At 45.5% G+C, this 24,527-nt stretch overlaps 1 protein-coding gene across 1 annotated transcript in view; it reads left to right on the plus strand.

The window, feature by feature from the left end:
• The first annotated feature begins 13,333 nt into the window (after positions 1–13,333).
• Positions 13,334–24,527, plus strand: part of KCTD1 (potassium channel tetramerization domain containing 1) — a 47,727-nt gene continuing 36,533 nt past the window's right edge. Inside the window, exon 1 of the mRNA XM_081873685.1 lies at positions 13,334–13,585. Coding sequence (XP_081729811.1) covers positions 13,349–13,585 — 237 coding nt within the window. The 5' untranslated portion in view covers positions 13,334–13,348. The remainder of the gene's footprint in view (positions 13,586–24,527) is intronic.

Here is a 24,527-nt window from a genome sequence, read left to right on the forward strand (position 1 = left end):
GTAAACATGCATAGAAATGCTTTGTAAATGTAACTGCTTTCTAACATGCCTAAACCTGTGAGGCCTTTGGATAGATCCAAAATTAAAGGAGTTGGGGGGGGGGTTCAAAGCATTTCTTGAAAACCGCTTAGAGATTTTATTACAATCAAGGGGTATATACATTTTGTTGAATAAATAAATATACATACGCAAACAGCAACGACCACACCACATAAGACTTTTTTTAAAAAAATGAGAGGGATATAAGTTGCTGCATTTGGGTATAGTAGAGTCACCCAAAAATAAAAATAAAAATAGTCCAACAACTGCTTTGAACTTGGGGGCATGGAAGAAGCAAGGGAGGAAATTAAACTCCTTCAACTCAGCATGGGACTATTTAAGTACTGGCATAATGAGTTGCAGAAGGTATGCGTACTCCTGAACCAACAATGCAGCAGGAAGGCAAGAGCAAAATAAATAAATAAAATGAACGGAAGGGAGCAAGTAACCTTCAGGAAATTGAATTCTAGCCTTGGTGAGACTAGTCTGAAAAGGAAAAAAAAGGGGGGGGAGCCAGGAAAATCTTTAGACATTTCAAGCAATCCACTTTAGAAGATATGAAACACAGAGATACAATTCATTATACAGTCATACCTCGGGATAAATATGCTTCAGGATAAGTATTTTCAGGTTGCACTCCATAGCAACCCGGAAGTAATGGAGTGCGTTACTTCCGGGTTTCACCGCTTGCGCATCCACAGATGGTCAAAACGACATCACGGGCATGCACGGAAGCCACGACACACGCAGACGCACAGTCGCGTCTTACGTTCTATTCAGGATGCAAACGGGGCTCTGGAACGGATCCTGTTCGCATCCTGAGGTACCACTGTAGTGTCTGGGTTTGAAAAGTGGGGTTTTTTAGGAAAAGCGGAGAAGCTGATTGTACAAAATGAGTAGGTAGGTTAACATGGTTTCAGCAAAGCAAAACAAAAATACACGTACACTTGCAGTTTAAGAAACTAAGCTGGGTTTTGGTTTTACTAAGAATGTTTATTCTTGAAAAGCTGCACAAAGCATTGTTCACTGTAGATGTGAAAGGTGAAGAAATGTAGGCCAAGTAGGCTTTGTGTTCTAGAGAGCAAACTAGAAAATTGATAGAAGCTGGTTCATTAGTTCTTCACAAGTATTAGCTAAGACAAGGAGGGGAACTTTTTCAGCCTGAGGACTGCATTCCCTCCTGGGCAATTTCTGAGGCACCTCATGCCAGTAGTTGCTGGGGCCAGAGGAAAAAGTGAGCAGAACAATGCAAACTAATTTTGATCACAATCTTGTGTGCCTTTCATTTTTGAATAAATACAGAGTGTTGTGAGTGGATGAAATTGTCTTCTACAGTGCAAGGAAAAGGTCCACACCTCATCTCATCATCATTTAATATGTACCCAGCACCTGTAAAATAGTAGATACTTAATAGATAGACATCAAGGTTTTCGCAAGAGTTAAGGGCATAAACAGCCAAATCAACAAAAGATTCCTTAATTTATTTATTTTTAAAATTATTTGCAAATATAATAAATCAATAGATTGTCGGTTATTCCATTGCAATGTTGTGATTAAGCTGCCCTTTCACTTAAGAAAGTTTTTCTCTCTATTTTTTCCAGTTAATCATAGCCAAATTTTTAAAACCAACTCTTTGTTTTCCCCCAACCCTCATATTGTTTAACTGGAGATGTTGAGTACTAAGGCTAGGGCCGTATTCATCATCAGCACCCATTTGAAACCCACCCATTTGAAAGTGCCCCAGGTGGCAGAGGTTTTTTGAGGGGAGGGGATAATATTATAGAGCTCAGCTCATGTGGTATCATATAAAAAGGCTATAATCACAGCCTAATATGCTTAGGAAAACTGTTACAGTCGTACTACACATTTATTGCAAGAACTCCAATTGAATTTGGCTGAAGCCAATATTGAATACCTGCTGTTCACTGCTGTTATTTAGTTTGTTACAAATCACCCTCAGCACTATTTTGTTGTGGAAACATGATGTACAAATAAAGTGATTGATCTCATTGTTTGATTGAATAAATGGTGTCAGACCAACTCTAGACCAAGACTACTTGCAAGAGAAGAAAGGCCAGAAATAAGTCTAGGAAATAGAAAAAGGGTGTAATGCTAACCCCTGACTGGCAGCAGTGGGGCTTGATGGAACAGCACAAATTGCATCAGCTTGGGGAGGGGCTTTTCATTACCATGTCCGCTTCCAGACTGGAGCAGCAGAAAGGCCTTGTCAGGCCCATTGTGGTCATGTGACAGAAGCAGTGAATCCAGTGCTGACCCATTTCCCTCCCCTGAATTAACCAGAGTTGGGGGTTTTCTGCTAACCACTGCCAGCTGAGATGCTGCCAGAAGTAACTTCTACCCGACATTTGGATGGACCAATTGGCAGGACAGAGGGGCATTCAGATCATAGGTACCAGTCACTATAAAGTCCTTCAAAGGGCTAAATGCTCCCATGCCCTTCTCCCAGGTACCAACCACTACCATACGGAGGCAGAGGCAGATTTAGGGCAGAGCAACTGGTTCCACCATGCTGGGCACTGAGCCTAGGGAGCGCTGCAGGGTGTCACAATTGTGATGTAGTGAATTGAACCAAACAGAAGGTGAGAGATGGGGCAGTGAATTTTGGCCTTGCACAGGGCACCACTGAAATTTGAAAGACCAAAGTCTGCCCCTAATGGCAGGGGCCTATATTGTCCTTAGATGTAGCGTAGAATTCTTAGGTGATTATTGAAGTATTCTGATTTCAGGTCATTAGGGCTTTAAAGGTCAAAATGAGCACCTTGTATTCTGTATGCTGCCTGTGAAAATGTGGTTTATTTTTAAATCTGCTCTTTCGTGTACTATGAAATACTGTAATAACAATCCAACAGCCATCTGAAAAGTGATAGTTGTCTAAATTTTGTCTCTCCACAAGGAACATAGTTCTCCTTCTCTATAATCAACTACAATTTCAGAGTATCTGCAGGCACCTGATGTTCATAGGGGAAGCAGGGAATGTCCAGTCACAAGTTCACGTCAAGCAGAGAATGTACAGCACCCTGGACAGCTCCAAGGGGCCCAAGACAGCTACAAGAGAAAGTACACCCGTGGTAAGCTAGAGCCCACTGAGCCTTATGTAGGCTGACCCTGGACCTCAAGTGTGGTGGGCTCTGCCTCCCTGGGTGAGAGGACTGTCTTATTAAAGGACCCTTGCCATCTTCTGTAGACACTGGCTTCTGCAAGCTAGGAAGACAGGCAGTTTTACCTTTTGCCCTTTGAAGTATTGCCTGACATTCTATGTTGCTCTCAATTCACCTGTTCCTTAGTTTTAACAAGAAATCTAAAAGTCAGAGGTTCAAGCCTGGTTCATGTAAGGAGAAATGGGATCATGTGATTGGTCCCATCTCTCACATACTTGCAACTCAAACTGAGCAACAAGTAAGTCCCATTATGTCCAATGAGGCATACTTTCATGTAAGAGGGCATGGGATTGCAACCTCTGTTAATTTTCAACAGCATCAGGATGGAGGCAGACACTGGGGGACCCAAGAGGGCAGGCCCTGCCATTTCCTCTCTAGGAGGGAGGAGGGCAGCAGTGCCTCATATTTGAGGAGGCAGCATTGTAGGGGTCTGCCAAGGAGGCAGCAGATCCAGTCTCCAAGGAGAGTGCTGCAGTGGCAGTGAGTCAAGCATTCCTCAGAGGCTGGATCCTGTTGCCCAAGGCAGTTACCTCACCTTGCCTAATGGGCACACCAGCCCTGCATTTAAGCATATGCTTAATGCTCCTATTGAAATCAATGAAATTATCTTGGGCTAGATTATGCTTCTGCCTCTTTTAATTAATATTTTTATTTTATGAAAGTGCACGTAATTACATTGCAAAATAACTAACCAATTAACAAAGACAAATGTGGATAAGAATATTTAACAAAAATGAATTAAGTCATAACCCAAAAGACATAGAAGCGAGGTTACAACACAATTACTATCATAAATCAGGGGAAAGAGGAAGGTGTGTCCTCTGAGTAAGCAAACCTTAGATAATTTATTAAGAGCATTTTGCATAAGCTTACACTGTCAGTTTTTAATTAATATTACTATGGGAATTGAATAGGTTGTTTTAAATAGCTGCAATCTAGCACCTAGCTCTGCCTGCTTCTTGGAAATCTCCAGGCTGGATTGCAGCCCCCAAATCCTCTCCCTCTCCCTCCCCCCCCCCCATAACTACATTTCTCCCTGACTCTTCCCCCAAAGTATTCAGAGCAACATATGTGAGATAGACTAGGCTGGGTCTTGCCTCTCAACTATCCAGTGATCTTTACCACTTGCTGAACAGGGAGTCGAACCTAAAGGCCTTACACCACATGGAAGTTTTCAAATTCCTGTGTGTCCCTCCCCCCCCCCATAAAAACTAAGGCATTTTGTTTAGTGTAGATCTGAGGTTTCTAAACAGTAATAGCCAAATGAGTGATGGGCAAACTCCCCCCAGCTCAATTTGAAATAGGTTCAGTATTTAAGAGCTTTCTTGGCAAGTCAAAAGAAAAAGCTTGTCCGTTTTCCAGCATTTCTCTCAGCTTTGTAATGTTGCTGTGTGCACACTGACTGCGCCGTCCACATAAGCTAATGCACGTATTCCCTTAGAAGCTGTAACTTCTGCACATACATCTACATATCAACTGGCTTTATATGCCATTCATGTTGTTTCACAGCAATTAACAAGAGTTCCATTGAGAGTAAGTGGTTAAGACATTCTGTGTGGGCCTACAAAGAAGCTAGGTTTCAGTGTCCAGTGTTCTGAACACTGACCACACATATCCAGAATAACATTTTAAACCGGTGGAGGCCACATATTTCTGTATGAAACTGATAATCTGGCTCCTTTGCAATCTGGTTCCAGAACCAGACTGCCTTGGTCACCTTGGTTGATGACCAAAATTGAGTGCTAGACAGATGGCATACATCCTTGTTAGTTCTGCTGGAACTCTGGGAGGTTTTGATTCCAGACCTCCTGGTCTGTTGATCTGGGGTTGGCTTTGAAGATGCCATATATGGTGTTTGCTGTCTTCTGTGGAGGAGAGATCTCAGAAGGTACTGCTATCTGCTTATGGTACTGGGCAAATTCCAATTTTATCCCTGTTTGACATCTTCATGAACTCCTGGGGTGATCAACCAGAGATTGGAGGAAATTCAGCTCCATCTCTCATTTTCTCTTATTCTACATATGCTGTGGAAGCTCTTTTCTCTTTTTAAGATTAATTCATAATTTTTATTCTTGTGGCTGTGGCAGTTCTCAACCAGTGCCCAAGAGCAGTGGAGGACTGAATATGAGCTATGAAACTGAAACTTAATGCAGACAAGTCTGGTCAGTAGAGATGTGGATAAAATAATAAGATTTTTGGCCTGTTTGGGTTGAGGTTTTATGCTCGAGTAGAAGTGCTCCCTGAGCCAGCTTTGCTATTAGATGTTCAGGCGGCAGCTTGTATCTTAGGCTGGTACACCAGCCACACCTGTCCTTAATACAGGGCGGATCAGGCCATGGCGACATAAGCCTCAGTTACTTTCAAGACTAAACTACTGTAGTATGTTTCATGTGGGGATGCCAGAATCTCCAGTTGGTACAAAATGCTGCAACAAAAATATTTTTTCTTCTCTGGATCAGATTAGAATCCAAGCCAGATAACATATATCATGGCTGTCATGCTTGCTTCGTATTCTGGGCAAGTATTACAAGCTGGCAAAATGTGTATTTCCAACGGGGAGTTTCAACAACATCACTAAATAGTTGTGCAGAGAAAGAAAATGCAGACACATGAAACGCTTCTTTTTAAAAACAACAACACCACAACAATTAAAGGTGCTGAAGCCCTGCTCACAATGGCTTCTTGTCACCTAACATCATGAACAAACCACTTTGGGGGCCATGCACACATCTAACATCAGTGATTTTATAGCAAACTAGTAATGTCTTGTAGTTTCTTTTTTCTTTTTTTAACTCACACAGGTCTAGTGAAATAAGAACCCTTGAATGTTTGATAGGGAGCCTTCTCTGTATTCCTAGAGATGGATTAACAAATAACAAGGGAACTATAACTCCACAGCAGAGTGCACGCTTGCAATCAGAAATTCCGAGGTTCAGTCCCTTGAGTATCAAGATAGGGCTGAGAGAGACTCCAGCCAGACACCTGGAAATCTGCTGCCAGTTCAGTACAGTGGTACCTCGGGTTACAGATGCTTCAGGTTACAGACTCCGCTAACCCAGAAATAGTACCTCGGGTTAAGAATTTTGCTTCAGGATGAGAACAGAAATTGTGCAGCGGAGGTGTGGCAGCAGCAGGAGGCCCCATTATCTAAAGTGGTGCTTCAGGTTAAGAACAGTTTCAGGTTAAGAACTGACCTCCAGAACGAATTAAGTTCATAACCCGAGGTACCACTGTACTGAGTTACCGTAAATGGATCAGTGGTCTGATTTGGTTTAGGGCAGCATCCTATGTATCAAGCTGAGCTACAGAAAGGGTTAAATGCTTCAACAGATTGTAGCAAATGACTTGAAATAACCTGATACATCTTCTTCCAGGATGTGTTAATGGGTACAATGTGCACCTGCAATGTTTAATTGCAACACTGTGTTTTTCCAAGGCTGAGAGAGTGATAAGTGTTATTTGCTTGTTTTAACAACAGGCTTGCAAGCATCTCCTTTGAACTAAAGACTTGCAATCAAATTATTCCACAACATATTTCAACCCAAACATTTGACAAGTGATAGCAGTGTACCAGACCTTTCCCCACACCCACACAGACAGTGTTACAGGATCATAATTTATAAAAGGAGAGTGATGAAACTGCGGTGAGCCCCAATGATGTATTATTACAATTAAATATGTTTACATCCACCTTCCAATTTAAGTACAAACAGCAGTGTATAAAAAAGACAACAATAAAGTACAAACTCACAGGGCAGTATACAAAATAAAATATCAAACTGCAAAATAACAACCAATGAAGCAATCATCATCACAATAATAAAATGGGAAAAACAAAAGCAGCATAAAGCAAGATAGCAAACTGAATGGCATTGAAACGTGAGAAGCAGCTATAAAAAAATAATATCATTGTTCAATTAAAAACTTTTATTGAAATTAACTGTTTTGACCTGAAACCCCAAACTAAGCAGAACTGACACTATGTTGGCATACGGTGCCACCACGGAAAAGACACTCTCCTCTGTTCCTCTGAAAGTGATTACTTTAGGAAATCCAGTGATTGATCTGCTGTGTAACAAATTATTTGGGCCAGCTACAAAAATAGTCATTTTCCTTACATGGCATTTAATACTGCCAGTTCACGCAAACATAAACGGACTGTGCTAATAAAGAAATGGGGTGTTTTAGACAGCAAAATAGTACCTTTATTGTGAGGTGGTTGTCGTTTTTGAAAAATTGGAGTCAGTTTCATAAGATTCTAAATCCAAGGTTTTGCATTTTCTTATTTTGACGGAAGTATGTATTATTTGACTATGGAAAGTTGCCAGATGTTGCTAGACTCCAATTATTGTTAGGAATGATGGGAGGCGTAGTCCAAAATATCTGGAGGGCACCAGTTTGCCTTCCAGACTGACAGATAGAGTGGACGCTCGGGTTGTGAATGTGATCCGTGTGGGAGGCACGTTCGCAACCCACAGCATTCGCAACCCACAGCACCGCGTCTGTGCATGTGTGGGTCATGATTTGCCACTTCTGCACATGTGCAAAGCGCGATTGAGTGCTTCTGTGCATGAGTGAGCGCCGAAACCCGGAGGTAACCCATTTCGGTACTTCCGGGTTTGGCGCGGTGCGCAACCTGAAAACGCACAACCTGAAGTGTCTGTAACCCGAGGTATGACTGTATCCAGATAGATAGAAAGACCACTGTCATAGTAGCCAATGACAGGGTGGGGCAGTGGCATTCATCTGATCGCTGGCCATCCATGTTGTTCCTCCATACTGGGATGGAGTGGGGAGGGGCTAAGGAGCAACAAGGTCAGGTGGAGTCAATCTGACACTCCTGCTAGTTCATTTGTACCACACCAAGCTCACTAACCAGTATGCAGCAGCAATGCAGACAAGCAGAGGTCACAGGAGTGCTTCCACTCACCATCCAGTGGTGCATTGGCTCAAGTTTATGATTATCCCAATATGGAAGCTATTGGCTGGCATCACAGTGTAATTGTAGAATGTAAGAGATGAGTAGCCAACCAGTGCCCTCCAAATGTTCTGGAATAAGGTAACAACAAAGAGGTTCTTTCCCCTCACCCCACCCCACAAGAAAGCCAGCCTGTTTCCTGAGCAATACTTGGACATCAAGTGTCATGGATATTTTTGCATTCTCCAAAACTACTTCCTCATTTTGAAAAGGGGGGGGGTATTTGAAAGGGCATGCAAGTATTTGTGGAAGGAGGAAGTTTGACCCTGTTGCCTTAGCAACAAGGCTGACACTTCCTCTTTTGCCACACTGGCAGTGAAGCTACCAGTGGGTGAAAATGAGGAGCATCAAGCTGGGTTTTTGAACATTGGAATGCACATAGGAGTACATGTTGTTGATGGGATGCATGCTTAGATGTGTCATTCTACATCTCTATATTCTGGTATTGCTAGCATGGGTCTGGGCTTCAGAATCGGGGCAGTATGGCTTTGACCTCACTGACAATTACTACATAATTTAGGGATGGAGAACTCGTGGTAGGAAGATAATGTTGTTGTTGTTGTTGTTGTTGTTGTTGTTGTTGTTGTTGTTGTTGTTGTTTAGTCGTGTCCGACTCTTCGTGACCCTCATGGACCAGAGCACGCCAGGCACCCCTGTCCTCCACCGACTCCCGCAACTTGGTCAAACTCATGCTGGTAGCCTCGAGAACACCGTCCAACCATCTCGTCCTGCCATGCAGGAAGATAATAGAGCATGACAATAATTTCTAAACCCTTTCTTAAAAATATATATCCCGTGGCAATACAGTGCTTTCCGCAAAATGTCACCTATTCCTGTTCATGGGTGGCAACTTGAATAAAATATTGCGGGGGGCGGCACAGGTAAGCCCCGCCCCGCATAATCGATCACATGATGTGGTACATGGACACTATTTGAATGGCAATGCCCATCGAATTTGGGGGGCCTGGGTGGGGGTCAGAAAGAGCAGGATCCCATATGCTGGAATTATGAAGACTTCAGGCGTACAATACTGTGGTTTGAACCACTTTGAGTGACTGTTATCTGTTTTTCCCGAAATGCCTTTCACACTTAAAAAACAAAACAAAAAAACCGGCGTGCACTTTGGTGCTTTCGTATTACCTCCCTGCTCTTTTTCTTAGGGATCAGGACAACAGTAAACTGTCATCTCTGCCCTTATCTGTGAATCATATCTGGGATGTTGCGATGGCTCGTTGTGACTTGTCTGTAGCTTAGCAAGATTTCCCCAGAATTTTGTTCAGGGTAAAAGCACGATATTGAAAGAGGTGGGTGAGCAAAGAGAGAAAACGTACTCGTTCCCTTCGCAGGAGTGCCATGCCAAGACACAGTGGCGTCAGTTTGGCACTGCCAAGTTTGCGAGAGCCGCCTGCTTTGTGTTCCCCGAGAAAGCAGCGTGTAGCGCCTGGGCAAGTTCAGACGTGCTTCTCCCCCCCCCCCCCCCAGCCCAGAACTGTCTGGCCGCCCCTTGCTAAAACCCGCCTTAGAAACATCTCCCTTTCGTTGTGGGTGTCGCGACTGCCAACCACCCTCCCCCCGCTGCCCCGCGTCCCATCCTCTCTTTTTGAAATAAAAGCGGCAAAATGCTTAAGATCGAGGGAGCCGCTGCCGCGCAACAACCGCTTAAAGTTAGGGAAGGCTTTGCGGCAGCTGGAAGTGCAGGCGGAAATGAACTGTAGCGCGGCTGTGCGTGTGAATCGGTAACGGGATTCCGGCGGCTACTCAACTTGAGGGCGGCTTTTGGCAGCGCCGGGGCTTGCAAAGTCCCGTATTGCCCCGGGGGTGCGGTAGCGGCGAGGAGAGAGAGAGGGGGGGAGAGGAAAAGATGCCTGCTGGAAAACCTACAAATGGTTCGAGGATTGCGGGAAGCCAGAAGGGGGGGAGGTGGATCTGTGCGTGTATGTGAGAAAGAGAAATGTTGATGGCTGAGCTCTGCAGGGCTAGGCTGTGCCTTCTCTCTCTCCCTCTCTCCCCCCGGTTCTCTCTCTCTCATGTGTGTGTGTGTGTGTGTGTGAGCGCGCGAGTGTTGCAGCTGCCTGTCCCCGCAGGCTGGGAATAGCTCTGGATTTGCCTCTTGGCTGCGGACTGTGTGGGTTTTACTAGCCCTGGCGGCTTCCTCTCTGCTCCTCGCTGCTGGCTTCCTTCGGCTTATTAGCGCCAGGCAGGAAACAAGCGGGCTTCCTTCTTTGGTACACAGCCGGCCCGGCACCACTCGCAGGCTCCCCACATCGCCCCCCTAAGATCTGCAGCGGCGGCGGCGGCGAAGGGCACTCCTGGGACCCGCTCCGGCTCCCCTGCTCGGTCTCTCTCTCGCTCGCTTTCGCTCTTTCCGGACTAGTCAGCTGCCTCCCCGCCAGCTTCGCCCTCTCCGATCCCAGCCGCAGCCTAACGTGTCTGGCTGGCTGGCTAGAGAAGCCTGCTCGATGCCTTCGCCGTGAGATCGACGCGCCTGGTAGGCAGCCAGAGTGGCCTCTTTCTCTCCCCCCCCCTTCCCCCTTTTGGATGGAGCGGCGGCGTGGGGGTGGGGGGGTAGGTGGGATGGCCGGGGAGAGGAAGAGGGAGGGGTGGGAAGGAGGGAGAGCCGCCGAGAAGTGCAGACGATCCGAGAAGTTTCTCCTCTACCGGAGTCAACTCCAAGCTGCTGCTTCTGCTGCTGCTGCCTCCGCCGCGTTTCCGCGCTTGGCTGCCAGGAATCCGTAGGGAGGAGCTGCCTTGTGCGAAAAGCCGCCTGCTGCCCCCCCCCCCCCTCGCTCCGATCTCACCTGCCGCTGTTACTGCAGCTGCGCTCCCCCTCCCTACTTCTGACCCCCACCCCACCCCTCCCCTCCAGTGGGCACCGCCAGTGGGTGGTGGTGGTGGGGTAAATCGCCCCTTCCCCGCGTAAGCCATGAGAATGTGGGGGCTGCCGGGCTGCTCTTCGGGCATCACTTAGCGGACAGCAGCTGGCACCGCGCGCTGAGGCTGGGTGAGTGGATCTGTCAGTCCCAGCCTCCCCTTCTCCCGGGTGCATGCACGGGCCGATATAAAGTAACCCTTTGCATGGCGATCGCCTCGCGTGAAGCGCAACGCTGGGCGATGGAAGGCTTCCAAGCTGCTGCTGCTGCTGCTGCGCCTTGTTCGGTGGCGAGTCTCCCTCTCGGTCGGTCTCCCCCTCGTTCTTCCCCGTCCTCTCCTCCTCTCCAGTCCGGCTTCCCCACTCCATTCCTCGCACATCAGCCACAACCACTGGGAGCGCGCGGCCCCTTTAAGAGCCCAGCTTTGCCTCCCGGTAGCTGAAGGTCATTAAACACAAAAGCTCTCCAGCGCTGCGGTCCAATATAGCGCATGCGCCCTGCCCGAGGACTGGCAGGGAGACGGCAATATGGCGAGAATGCCTGGCAGCGGCGGCGCCGGCGGAGACTGGAGCACCGGGGGCGGCGGCGGCGGCGGCGGCGGCGCAGGAGGAGGGGGCGGCGGGGAGAACAATGCGGGGGACCGGCAGCCCGGCCGGGGCGGCCCCCACCGGCCCCTCCACTATTGCAGCGCTGGGGAGGACGAGGACGGGGAGGACGAGGATGAGATCCAGGAGGTGCAGATAACGGGGGACGAGGAGGGAGCCGAGGAAGGGATCCTGCTGCTGGACGACGACGAGGAAGAGGAGGAAGAGGAGGAGGAGGAAGAGGAGGAGATGATGATGATGGGGCTGGAGTGGGCCGCCTCGGAGGAGCCGGGCCATATGATCCGTATGGACCAGGGCACCGGAGTGCTGCTGGACTCGGCGGCGGCGGCGGCCGTCTGCGGCGTCCGGGGCCGCCTGGGAGGCGTCCGGGGAGTTGGCGGCGGCAGCGGCGGCGTCGTCGGGGCTTCGGCGGGGGGCGCCCCCTCGGTGCCCGTGAGCGCCCGCGGCGCTGCTGCCACCGCCGCCGCCGCCGCCGCCGCTTCCCTGGCCGGCCAGGCGCCCGCCGCGGGCCCCACCGACGACTCGGACCCGGAGGCGGAGCTGCTGCTGCAGCGCCCCGAGCGGGCCCGCCTGAGCGAGAACACGCGGCTGGCCACCCGCTACGCGGTGCGCATCTTCCGCGAGTACCTGAGCGAGAAGGCGCAGAGCCCGGACTTCGAGAGCATGGACAAGGGGGCGCTGTGCCGGGTGCTGCGCTCCTTCTACGCCGAGGCGCGCTCCAAGAGCGGGCAGCTGTACTCCAAGTCGTCGCTCATCAGCATCCGCAGCTCGCTCAACCGCTACCTCAACGAGCCGCCTTACTGCCGCACCCTGGACCTCACCAAGGACCCCGAGCTGCGCGCCGCCAACCTGACGCTGGCCGCCGTCATCCGCAAGCTGGAGGAGCAGGGCGCCGGGCCGGTGGTGCAGAAGCAGGCCATCACGCGCGCCGACCTGCGCAAGCTGTACACCTGCAGCGTCTTCAGCACGCAGAGCCCCTTCGGGCTCCTCAACAAGGTCTGGTTCGAGACGTGCATGTACTTCTGCACGCGCGGGCGCGAGAACCAGCGCGAGCTGGAGGAGGACTCCTTCGGGCTGGCCCTGGACGAGGACGGCCGCAAGTTCGTCTACTTCAAGGCCCTGGGGCCTTACCACAAGTCGCGCTCGTCGTCGTGGAGCAAGAAGCGCGCCGAGAGCAGCGACGAGGAGAACCTGCCGCGCATGTACGAGACGGGCACGGAGTTCTGCCCCTACGCCAGCTTCGTCAAGTACCTGGCCAAGCGCAACCCGCTCTGCAAGGCCTTCTTCCAGCGCCCGCGGGACCACTGCAGCGAGGGCGACGTCACCTGGTACGAGAACAAGGCCATCGGCAAGAACCTGCTGGGCACCCGCATGCAGATGCTCTCCAAGGCCGCCAAGCTCTCCAAGACCTACACCAACCACTGCATCGGCGCCGTCTCCATCGCCACCCTCAACAGCATCGCCGGCATCGGCACCAAGCTGCCCTCGGGCGCCGCGGCGGGCGGAGGGGGCTGCTACGCCCACCTCAACGGCAGGGCCCGCGCCCCGCCGCCCCCGCCGCCCCCGCCCGCCAACAACGGCGCCTACGTCCTCCCCCAAGACGGCGACGACCTCGCCGGCGTCAAGGCCGAAGCGGCGGCCGTCGTGGTTCCCGCCAAGCGCTCCCTCTATGAGGCGATGTACGCGGCGGGGGGCGGGGCCGCGGCGGGGGGCGACGCCTGCGGCCCCTCCTCGTCCCCCAAAAGACTCTGCCTGAGGCCGGCCGAGCCCCTGGACGCGGCGGCGGCGGCGGCGTCTGTGGTGGTGGTCTCAGTGAAACACGACCCCTTGCCACTCCTCATCCCCGAGGCCAATGGGCACAGAAGCACCAACTCTCCCACTGTCATGTCACCTGCTATGGTTTCCCCCACACAGGTAACAAAAAAGAAAAGAAGAGAAAAAAACTTTCTCCCCCCTCCCCCCATACACACCTTTTCCTTTTCCCAACTCCTCCTGTCAGCTTCAGGGAATTCCAGGCCAAAAGTCTGGTGCATGTTGCAGCCCACTGCAGGCAGCCTCCTCCAGAGTTTAGATTCCGAGGAAGCTATCTTAGGGCAAGTTTGGAAACTTGAGACAATAACTGTCCTGACTTTTAGCTTTGGCCCATGGGAAATCTGGAGGAGAGGTGATTTGGAGGAAACTTTCCTGGTTTCCCCCACCTCTGCTTGGGTCAATAACTGTCCTGACTTGGATAGCTCAGTTGGTTAGAGCACGATGCTGACAACACCAAGGTTGCAGGTTTGGACAGCTGCATATTCCTGCATTGCAGGGGGTTGGACTAGATGACCCTCAGGGTCCCTTCCCATTCTACTATGCTATCAGGGAAATCTGGAGGAGAAGCATTTTTAAAATTACATTCAGCCCCCACCCACTATATACCAAAGGACAGAATTTAGCTGCTGGAGAACCTAAGTGAAATCAGAGTTTCGGAAAGTGAGTCAAAAGTAATTTTAAAAGGTTCTGAGACCTTATTTAAATGTTCGTATCCTTGACAATCTAAGTAGCTTAGGTCCTCATCAGCAATGGGAGCTGGAAGGCTTCAGATTTCAGAAGTCCCTCCCCACTCCGTAAAATTGATTTCACATGTCCACTCCTTTTGCCTTGCTAAATTGGGGCATAGGTGTTTTTTTGAAAACCAGTTACTGTATGAGTAATTGGATCTTAATCACATATTATTTCACTTCCCATATTGTCACTATATAAGGATCCTCCCTGTAAAAAAAAGCATCCTATAAAATACATTTGAGTCAACAATGTTATTACAAGCTGCTGCAATTGACTCTTGAACCTCCTGATGGTCTGGTCTCCAGCGTTAACAATGAATTCAGCTAAGCTTTGAAAGAGCTCTATTCTGTGGGTACAGGTATATGACATGCCTGAGCAATTTCCAAAGTGGAAATACCAGTTTTGTACAAACTGACCCTTTCAGAGGAGTTTGCCAGCTAATCAGCCAGCCTGAAGGCTAATTGAAGAATGGGCCTTTTTGTGAATGGCTGCATCAGCATCTGTCTTCTGTAAAATACATGTGACCTCTCTTTACTGTTTGGAGTTTGGGGCCACTTGAGTAGAGTATTGTACTTTGGTCTCCTGCTGCGTGTATCTTATGGCTGTGAATGACTAGAGATCTGCTGATGTGTGGATAATGTTTTTATTCTAGCTTGTTGATGAAAGAAACTATGGTACATCTTATATATAGTCGGCATGAGATTACCAAAAGTTGGGATGGATGGTTGAAAACGTCTTTCAGAGTTGTGTTCTTATGTTGCATGTCTGTGAGCAAGAAATAAAAAAAGACAATCCATCTTAAAAGAAGTATATTTGTATGCAAGTGTAGTAGTTCACCACCGTATGTTACTGCAGTTAGTAAGAGGAACTGCTCATTAAGCTGCGAATCACTTTTACCACATAATTTATAAAGCCCCTTTAACCAATAATTTATAATTGTATTCCCCGAACTGCGTAAGTAAGAAGCTTACCTAAGGTGAACTTAGTTTTTGTAGTTGTTTTAAATGCTGCTGACTGCTAAATCAGACATTTCAGATAAGAGGAAAAGTCAGACTGCTGATGAAATTGTATATGCGGTAGATAGAATAAAGACATCTGTTGTTTCTGTGCTCATATTTCCCCCCCAAGAAATGAGCATTCAGTGAGATTGGAAGATGTTAAAATGTACTTTAATAGTAATCCCCTATTTTATGTGTGTATTAGGATTAGGTAGGGTAATTGACTGTCCACTCATTTCTACACAGGACTGGGGTGGGGATAAATATTTTCATTTGCTTTGTGCATCAAAAGTGTGATTTCTTTTTAAGCAAAAGAAACAATTTCAATAGGCTCTGTCTACTAACCATTCTATCTGCAGTTATTATTTTCCAAACAATTGCAGAATTCCCATCCCTTTTTTTTTATGGCTGGCCCCGAAAGCATTTGAAACATGGGAAAATAAATTTAGTCTGCAATCCTAACCCCATGTACCTGGGAGTAAGCAGTAGGACTTACTTCTGTGTAAACATGAATTCAGTAGGGCTTACTTCTGAACATACATGGCTAGGGTTGCGCTCTAAGAGTCTTTCACTGCTGTCTCTTAAAATGAAAATAGCCATAATGATAAAGTCATAGAGTTGTTTGAAGAAATGGATGGCTGGGTGAATAAGCCCAAAGCACTACCTTGAGCCATCAAATGTTGTAGCTGGCCATTAATCTAGAGGAAATGACTTGACCCACAATAGTTATTGCTTAATTATAAACATAGACTTTCCAGGTCATTACTGAGTTGACTTCATCAAGTGGTGTGCCACTGAATTCCATGGCTGACAAATATTGCTGCTTTCATGATAGCTTCAAGGTCTTGAAGGTCATAGACTGATAGTTTTATTGACTCTCAGTATTATAAAGATGTACACGCTGCCAGTAATACGAGTCTAAAAATAAATGGTGCACTCTAGTTTTAGGTGAAGACTAGAGGTAAAGTATTGATCTCCTTGAAATCAAGAAAGTTAAGGCTTCACCTCGAGTTACTTGATGAACATATTTGGTGCTCTTATAATTTGTAATATTGGCATCCTGACACTAAGTATGCCTGGGCTCTGATGTATGAAATGAAATATATATTCCTTTGAATCCAGTGACCAACCACTATGATACTACAGTGGGCATGACCCCCACATTTGCATATGAAGGCTTCCTGTTTTTTTGTGTGAATGAAAACACACTGTGCAAGGATTGCTCAGGTTGTACATTCCTTTGTTCGTTGAATAGAATATCTGCTGGTTATGCTTCAATCCTGTGCTTCCTCCATGGAGCTCAAAGTGGTATACTTGGGTCTGCAGATGGCTTCTCATCTAGTCAGGCCTAAAACTTTTGGCTTTTTGATGAAACTATTTGAGACCATTCTTTGAGAACAGGAAAGCATGTTGTGTGTTTTATATGTGTGTGCATTCATTTGTGTGCATTTGACTTCTTGGATCATATGTGTAATTAAGGGTGTATTCACTCTCACTCTGTGTATACCAGTATAATACTGGAGATATCCAGAGCAAACATGTAAAATGTGGGTGACTTTTTGTTCACAGCTAGACACAGGAAACATTTCAGTTACGTTTGCCTCATAAAGTACTGACATAAACATATTCAGATAACTTAATGTGCCAGTAGCTACCAGATGTTAATGTACTGGTATTTCAGGAATGCCAAGTTCAAGATTTTGATAACTGTTACTACATCCACCTTTCTCTTTCATACTAAGATATCTTTTCTTGTTCTGTGGAGATATCTTTTAGTGTATGAGATACAGGGGCATTGTAGAATGCAGCAATGAAATGAGGAGAAGGCATGCTAAATGTTCCTTTGATCCAGCTATCGCTTTAGGTAGCAGACACAGGAGGCATTATAGTATTTTAATCATACATGGCTGAGCCTCCATGACCTTGACTTCAGTCTTTTTGCTTCTGAAGCACTACAGTGATGCAATAACATAGTTGGGACTGATGAATGAGGTTTTTAAATTGTCTGCTGCATACTTGTGTATTCATTTTTCATAAATGATCAAGATCTCTAATAGTGCAGTGCAACAGCTATTAAGAGGTATCTAATCAGTCCTTTTTGAGTTAACTTATTAATGTTTAGAAATTATCGTAAGAGACTAGATTGACATTAGTCAGGGCTGTAATGGGAACATGAGATGCATGTTTCTGTTGTAGCTTAGATGTATTTGGATACAAAGGCTACTGCATGGATTACTATTCATTCATAGCTGTGGTCCTCTTGCAGTTAGAGAGAGCATAAGACTGGGTTGTCAGAGAGTGCTTAACCATGCTGTGTTGTGTATATAAGGAAAGAAAGTCGGTGTGACTGAGGTAATGAATATCTTTGGGTTAATTATTCAACTTCATTTGTTTATCATTGTGGACCTGGAGATTGCTCAAGACAAGACCACTACATCAAAGGAATTCAATATAGATAAAGAAAGACAAATGATTACAGTAATTATTAAAAATGACATACAGTAGCACCTTGCACTGTCTAGCTAAGGGTTTTGTGTCCTGTTCTTAAACATGCTATTAGTCATTCTTATAGTCAAATGATTTGAATGCAAATAAGCATACCACAATCACATCCGCCCATGGTAGCCTCTGGGAGACAGCTGCCCTGTGCTGACATTAAGCTGTGTCAGGGGTGAAGCAACTGTAGACATCCGCTGATATAGACAGGATTCAGCTTTAGTCAGTGGCATATCAAAAGTCAAATCGGCTGAACCCCACACCTGACAGTAGATTCTGATGCCTGCTTTGTTGCTTGCTGATGTAGCTGAAAGTCCACACAAAGTTGCTGTTTTTCTGTGGCTGCCAGCTGCTGAGATGGCTGTGACACCTGAGCCTAAGTTGTTAATATTTATCTTCTGGTTTTCTACCAAGAGAGGCAAACAACATGATTGTAATATAATATAATAAGCACAGTTAACAAACAATGTCTAAAAGCAATACGAAACCAACAAAGCAAGAGCCTAACCACAAGTAGCAAGGGTTAAAGATGTTATACACTAAATCTGGCAGCAATAAAACGTATGTGTTGCATATTGAAAACCAGTGGAATAAGAAGCACCTTCTATTTCTGGTGAAAGATGCACAAAGAGGGAACCTGTTGAACTTCAGTTGGTAGAGCAGTCCAAAATCATGTTGTCACCACAGAAAATATCATTCATCAACTCTCCCAGGATTGCACCAAGTGCAAGGCTTCTGACAATAATTTGAACTTTTGTTCTAACCGGTATCAGATGAAGTACTCTTTAAGTTAACCTAGTTTGAAAGTGTTTGTTTGGGGCTTTGGAGACTATACTGTCATTTTGAGTGAAGCTCAGAAGCAAATAGGAAGCTAGAACTAACATCATATCAAAGTTCTTTAGAGTGCCAGACCAAAGTCCAGCTTCCAGATTTTGGACCAGTTGCCTCTTCCTGGGTTTCAAATGCAACCCCATGTAGAGAGCATTACAATAATTCACTCTGGAGGCAACTGAAGCATGGGTGAGATGAACTCATGACACATGAATTTCATGCCAGCTTTTCTGGCCCTACAACCCAGTTTTTCCACTTAGGATTTGAACCCTGGTCTCACAGGTCCTAGTCCAATGTTCTCAAATCACTACACCACATCAGGTTGTAGTCAACTAAGTCCTACTCAAAGTAGACCCACTGAAATTAATCACCCTAAGTTAATCATGCCCATTAATTTCAATGGGTCTACGCTGAGTAGGGCTAGACTTGAATGCCACCCACTGACTTTAATACAGAATTTTATGTTAGTTAGGAAGACAAGAAGTTCCCATACTTTTGGGGTAACAAGTGCCTGTATAATATCCTACCTCATTAACCTTTTGTCATTTCACCTATGTGATGCCTCTCTTAAGTCCATTTCTTTGCACAATACTTGAATAAAACATTTACGTTTTCAAGCTGAGTGGTCTGTATGCAACAGTCATTAAAAACTGAGCCAGAGAATATTTAATATTTTGTGTCTTGGCCAGACTTGATCAGTCTGCATGGGTGCCATCAGGAGAGGCAAGAAAATTATGGCTGGAGAGCTGAAGTAGCACCTCACAAAAAAACCCCTCTCCTCAGATAGTTAAATAATTCACTACCCTCAGTATATGAACATCAAAGTCCTAATGCACAAACTAGAATTGCAGGTGCCTGAAAGCATTTTCCCTATTAAATGAAGCTTCTGTGCTTTTGCTGTTGAAAAGGGCTCCTTTTTTGCTCACTGTTCTCCTTGCAGAGACCCAGAGATCAGAAAATGCTCATTTTTAATTGGTGAATCTGTATGACAGTGTGAGCTGACTTATTTTATGTATGGGCTAGAAATAAATGAGTGGTTAAACCCTTTGAAATGCGCCACTGCTGCAAAAGCCATGGGCTGTAATTAAATTGAATGTAGGGTTGTATTGTCTGTTGCCTTTAGCTAGAAACTTGATAATAGACCCTAGTACACCAACTATTGTGTTAGAAGTTGGAACCTAATTAGTTATGTTGTAGATTTTTCAGCCACTTTGGAAGACCTGTCTTCTCTCTTCCCCCTTTCTTTTTTGGTGTGTCAGAAGCATGTGCATCCCCCCCCCGCCCGCCCGCCCCCCCGCCCGCCTGCCCTCTTCAAATGAAGAAAGCATTGAAGGTGGCTCTGAAATATCAGTGTGCCAGTTACTGCTTAATGGACCATATGTTGTGAATTCTGGGGAAGTGATTTCAGTACAATTTGGATTCAGTGTCATTTGCAGAAACTTGTAAAGTACATGCCTAAGGGCAGCCTGTTATAAGCCCTGACTTTTGGGCACTGGTTTTCTAAAGGAAAATGGGTTGCTGTATCTAATACTTGCGTAGTCCAGCTGCAGTTTTTTAAAAGGCTTTTAAAAATGGTTTGATACATTGGGTTTGTTTGTTTGTTTTTAAAAAAGGAAGATTTAAATATAAGCACTTTTGAAACAACTATCATCCACCCCAACTTCTTCATTTTTTTAGAAAATTCATGTCTAGAGGAAAAAGTATAGTGCCATGTCAGACATTAGACTCCAGGGTCATAATTGTATGAAACATTGCTTCTGTGCAACTTCAGTAGAGAGCCCAATGGAACACCCCACTGGCAGAAAGCAGGAAGGCCATTTTCTCAGCATTTTCCTCTGTCACTGCAGTGCCCATGCTGCCCAGAAAGATCCCACAATCCTCCAGTGAAGGTTGGGTAGGGGTAACACAAGGTACGGCAAGGTGATGAGGATAATTTTGCCATGCTGTTTTAAAATACTCCATATCTTACTCATTCATTGCACTTATGTGCCATCTTCCTTCCCAAGGCACCCAAGGTGGTTTGCAATTTTAAAGGACTAAAAGAAATGGTGTACTATCACTAGACTGGGGGTTGTGAACATAGTGCCCTCCAGAAGTTAGACTACAACTCCTGTCACCCCTGACCATTGTCCGTGCTGGCTGGACCTGTTGGGAGTTGTAGTTCAATATCTGGAGGGCACCATGGTGGCTACCCATGCACTAGACAAATGATTGTATTTACCATCTGGTTGTGAAACTGATGTGATCATGATTAAACCTCTGATTGAGACCTAATATTTGACTTGGTGCTGAACTACCGTAACCAGCACTGGTTCAGTGACAGGGGTCAGCTTTAACTGCTGTTACAGTACTAAAATATAAGGCACTATGCTGGTACATACATATGATTAAACCTTTTTGCAATAATTGCTAATTAATTGTTGAGCCATTTTTACTTCTCTCTCAACCTCTTTGCATCTGTCTCTTCTGAGAAGCCTCTGGCTTCTAGCCTTTAATCGATTAAAAACTCCATTAAATCGCACCAGCTAATATTAAGCCTCATATAGCAAGCAGATAAATATTATGAAGATTCATTATATCATTTTGTGTTTCATTATGCAAGAGTAATTGAGACATGTTTTTATTTATTGTTTGCAGTAAATCATACAACATGTATTAGCTGGTAGCTAAGTGTGAATGATGCCTACGATAGCATAAGAACAGCACCACTATGTTCTGGAGAGAAACTAGAATGTCAATGGTAAAAGATCCAACTTGCCCTGTGTTTCCAGCTGAGGCACTGTTTGCATAGGCAAAATCGTGAATTCCAAACATGATAGGACAGAAACACTGGATCACTTTATTTATTCAATCACTCAATTTGTATTTTTATATTTGAGCCTTTCTCCAGTCTGGAACACGTAAAGCTGTGAAAGTAGCTAACTGCTACACACACACACCCTTTGGTTTGTAGAACTGGTACTGTTACAGGTACCACATGAAACACATTCCGCAGTTGTAAGAAATCAAACTTTTAGTGTTCAGAACTCCCTGCCTAGTGACCAGGGTGGATTTGATTTAAATCAAATCAATTTAAATCACGATTTAAATCACTAGTCAGTAAGACCGATAATTATGAAATTATTGTGAGATTTAATAATTTAATTGTTTATATTTGGACAACTTTTCTGCTGTACTTTATTGGAAGGAGAAAAATAATCATTTCCTTAAAAAACAATTTAAACAATTATTTAACTAAAACAATAACATTATAGCATATGTATCCAGGTTTGTTAATTGATGTGGTTAAACGGTTTAAAAAACAAAAAACAAAACTTAGACTGAGTTTTAGCACACATGAAAAACTTAAAACAAATCGTTTTCCCCCGATGAATAGCCTTTGGACTATTATGTAACTTAAATAGAAAACTATCTTTAGAAAATATTTTCCTCCAAAAGCATTTTATTTTTAATAATCCAATTTAAATTAAAAAATCCAATTTAAATTTAAAAAATCTGATTTTTTTGATATATTTTTTAAATCATTGATTTTTATCCACCCTGCTAGTGACACCACTTAAAATGTTTTAGTTTAGGCAAGTCACCCAGACACAAAGATGCTGACATCTTTCAAACTCAGATGATGATCACATGGTCCGGATCAGTTCATCTGGGAAGAGGCTGTCATTGAGTTATTGTGGTCCTGAACCATTTAAGGCTTTATGGGTCAAAACCAGAGCTTTGGATTGGGCCCAGAAATCAATTGGCAGCCAGTACAGCTGGACCAGGATCGGTGTAATATGCTCAAACCATCTTGCCCCAGTGAACAACCTGACCGCTGAATTCTGCACTAACTGAAGTTTCTGAACCATCTTCAGAGGCAGCCCTATGTATAGCATGTTGCAGTAATCTAACCTAGAGGTTACTGGAGCATAGACAACGGACGTTTGGCTATCCCTGTCCAGATAGGGGTGTAGCTGGGCCACCAGCCAAAGCTTATGGAAGGCACTCCATGCCACTCAGGTAGCCTACCTGAGCCTCGAGCCACAGCAAAGGATCCAGGAGCACTCCCAAGCTATGAACCTGCTCTTTCAGACGAAGTGTAACCCCATCAAGAGCAGGCAATCTTCCACCTATCCAGTCTAGGGAACCACCCACTAACAGGGCCTCAGACTTATCTAGATTGAGCTTCAGTTTGTTGGCTCTCACCCAGTCCATTCCCAAGACAAGACACTGATCCAGCACATCCATAATTGATTTGTAGATGTGCTCTCTGTGATTGGGCACCGCTCCAATGATTTGGGCATGAGTTTCATTAAGCTATTTTTCTCTGAAGTCAGAGGAGGAACACAACCTTACTGAGAAATTGGTCCCATTGAATGAATGCCACAACAATCACAGGAAAATTAGGATTGACACTCTGAAGCATTGGCATGTAGGATGTCCAGCATCCCAGTCTTTTTTTTCTTTTTTTAAAGCAGGGGACCATCCTGTGTGCATATATCAGGCATCCCCAACCTGCGGCGATCCAGATGTTTTGGCCTACAACTCCCATGATCCCTACTTAACAGGACCAGTGGTCAGGGATGATGGGAATTGTAGTCCAAAACATCTGGAGGGCCAAAGGTTGGGGGTGCCTGGTATATATAGTAGGGAGCAGCAAGTTGTGTTTGAAGTGGTCCCCCAGCCATGGGAGAAATCACCTTATTTCAGCTGTACTGTTTGGAGAGGCTTAAGCTTTATGTGCCTCTCTGTGTGTTCACCCTCCATGATCAGAGGCAACATGACTCTGAATACCAATTGCTGGGAGTCACAAATGAGTAGGATGCTGTTGGGCCTGCATCCTGCTTCAGGCCTCCCACAGGCATCTGGCTGGCTACTGTGAGGATACTGGACTACAAGGGATATTGACCTGATCAAGCAAGCTGTGTGTGTGTGAGAGAGAGAGAGCCCTAGCTATATGCCTGCAAATGGGTGTGGTTTGTATGTTTGGTGCATGCTTGGAGACGACTTTGACATGCAGTTTTTGAAGGGTTGGTCTACCCTGAATATGGTTCTTGTACCAATTTACTGTTCTCCCCTCCCCAGGTACAGTGTTACCTCGGGTTAGTACTTAATTCGTTCTGGAGGTCTGTTCTTAACCTGAAACTGTTCTTAACCTGAAGCACCACTTTAGCTAATGGGGCCTCCTACTGCTGCTGTGCCGCTGGAACACAATTTCTGTTCTCATCCTGAAGCAAAGTTCTTAACCTGAAGCACTATTTCTGGGTTAGCAGAGTCTGTAACCTGAAGCGTATATAACCTGAAGCGTATGTAACCCGAGGTACCACTGTATATCGTTTAACATATTTATGATCATCAGGGGCCGATACAGCAGATTAGCATTCTCTTTTTACTTCTGTAAAATCTTTGGGATGCCTTGATTGATTTCAAATTGTGCCCTTTGTTTTGCTTCTTAAATGATGCCTGCCCCACCCTTTCCGATTCTTGCCTTAATTCTGTTCAGGGATTTGCTGTATGGATGCAGTACACTGTGCCAAAACTGCCTATCCATTTTCTGGGATGAGCAAAATATAACTCCATATATTTCTTGCCTTGAGAGAAGCTTCACCTGCTTTCACCTGTAGTCACTGTAGTTTATTTATAGCATTGCATTGGTCTGGCAGGATGAATTAAGCTGGTTCAGTTGCTTAGACAAAAATAGTTGCTTTTGAGATACTCTTGCATTATTACAGATAAACCACATTTACAGTTCACTGAAGCAAGAGAAACCCACGAAGGTCCTTGGGAGCATCTGTGCATTGTTTCAGATCTGATAGATATTTCATATTAAAAAACATCTTAAATCAAATACTAAAAATCCAAATATTGGTGTGTGTTTCAGTGAATGCTATAAATCAGGCCAGCACAAGCTATGGCCCGCCCATCCAAACACAGCTTACAAGCTATGCAATATGCTCTGTAAATCTTCTGGTTTTGCTGCTTGCCTGGGTCTGCAAAAATAAGGA

Source organism: Podarcis erhardii (genome assembly GCF_964252035.2).
Source record: "Podarcis erhardii genome assembly, chromosome: 8".
Classification (NCBI taxonomy): domain Eukaryota; kingdom Metazoa; phylum Chordata; class Lepidosauria; order Squamata; family Lacertidae; genus Podarcis; species Podarcis erhardii.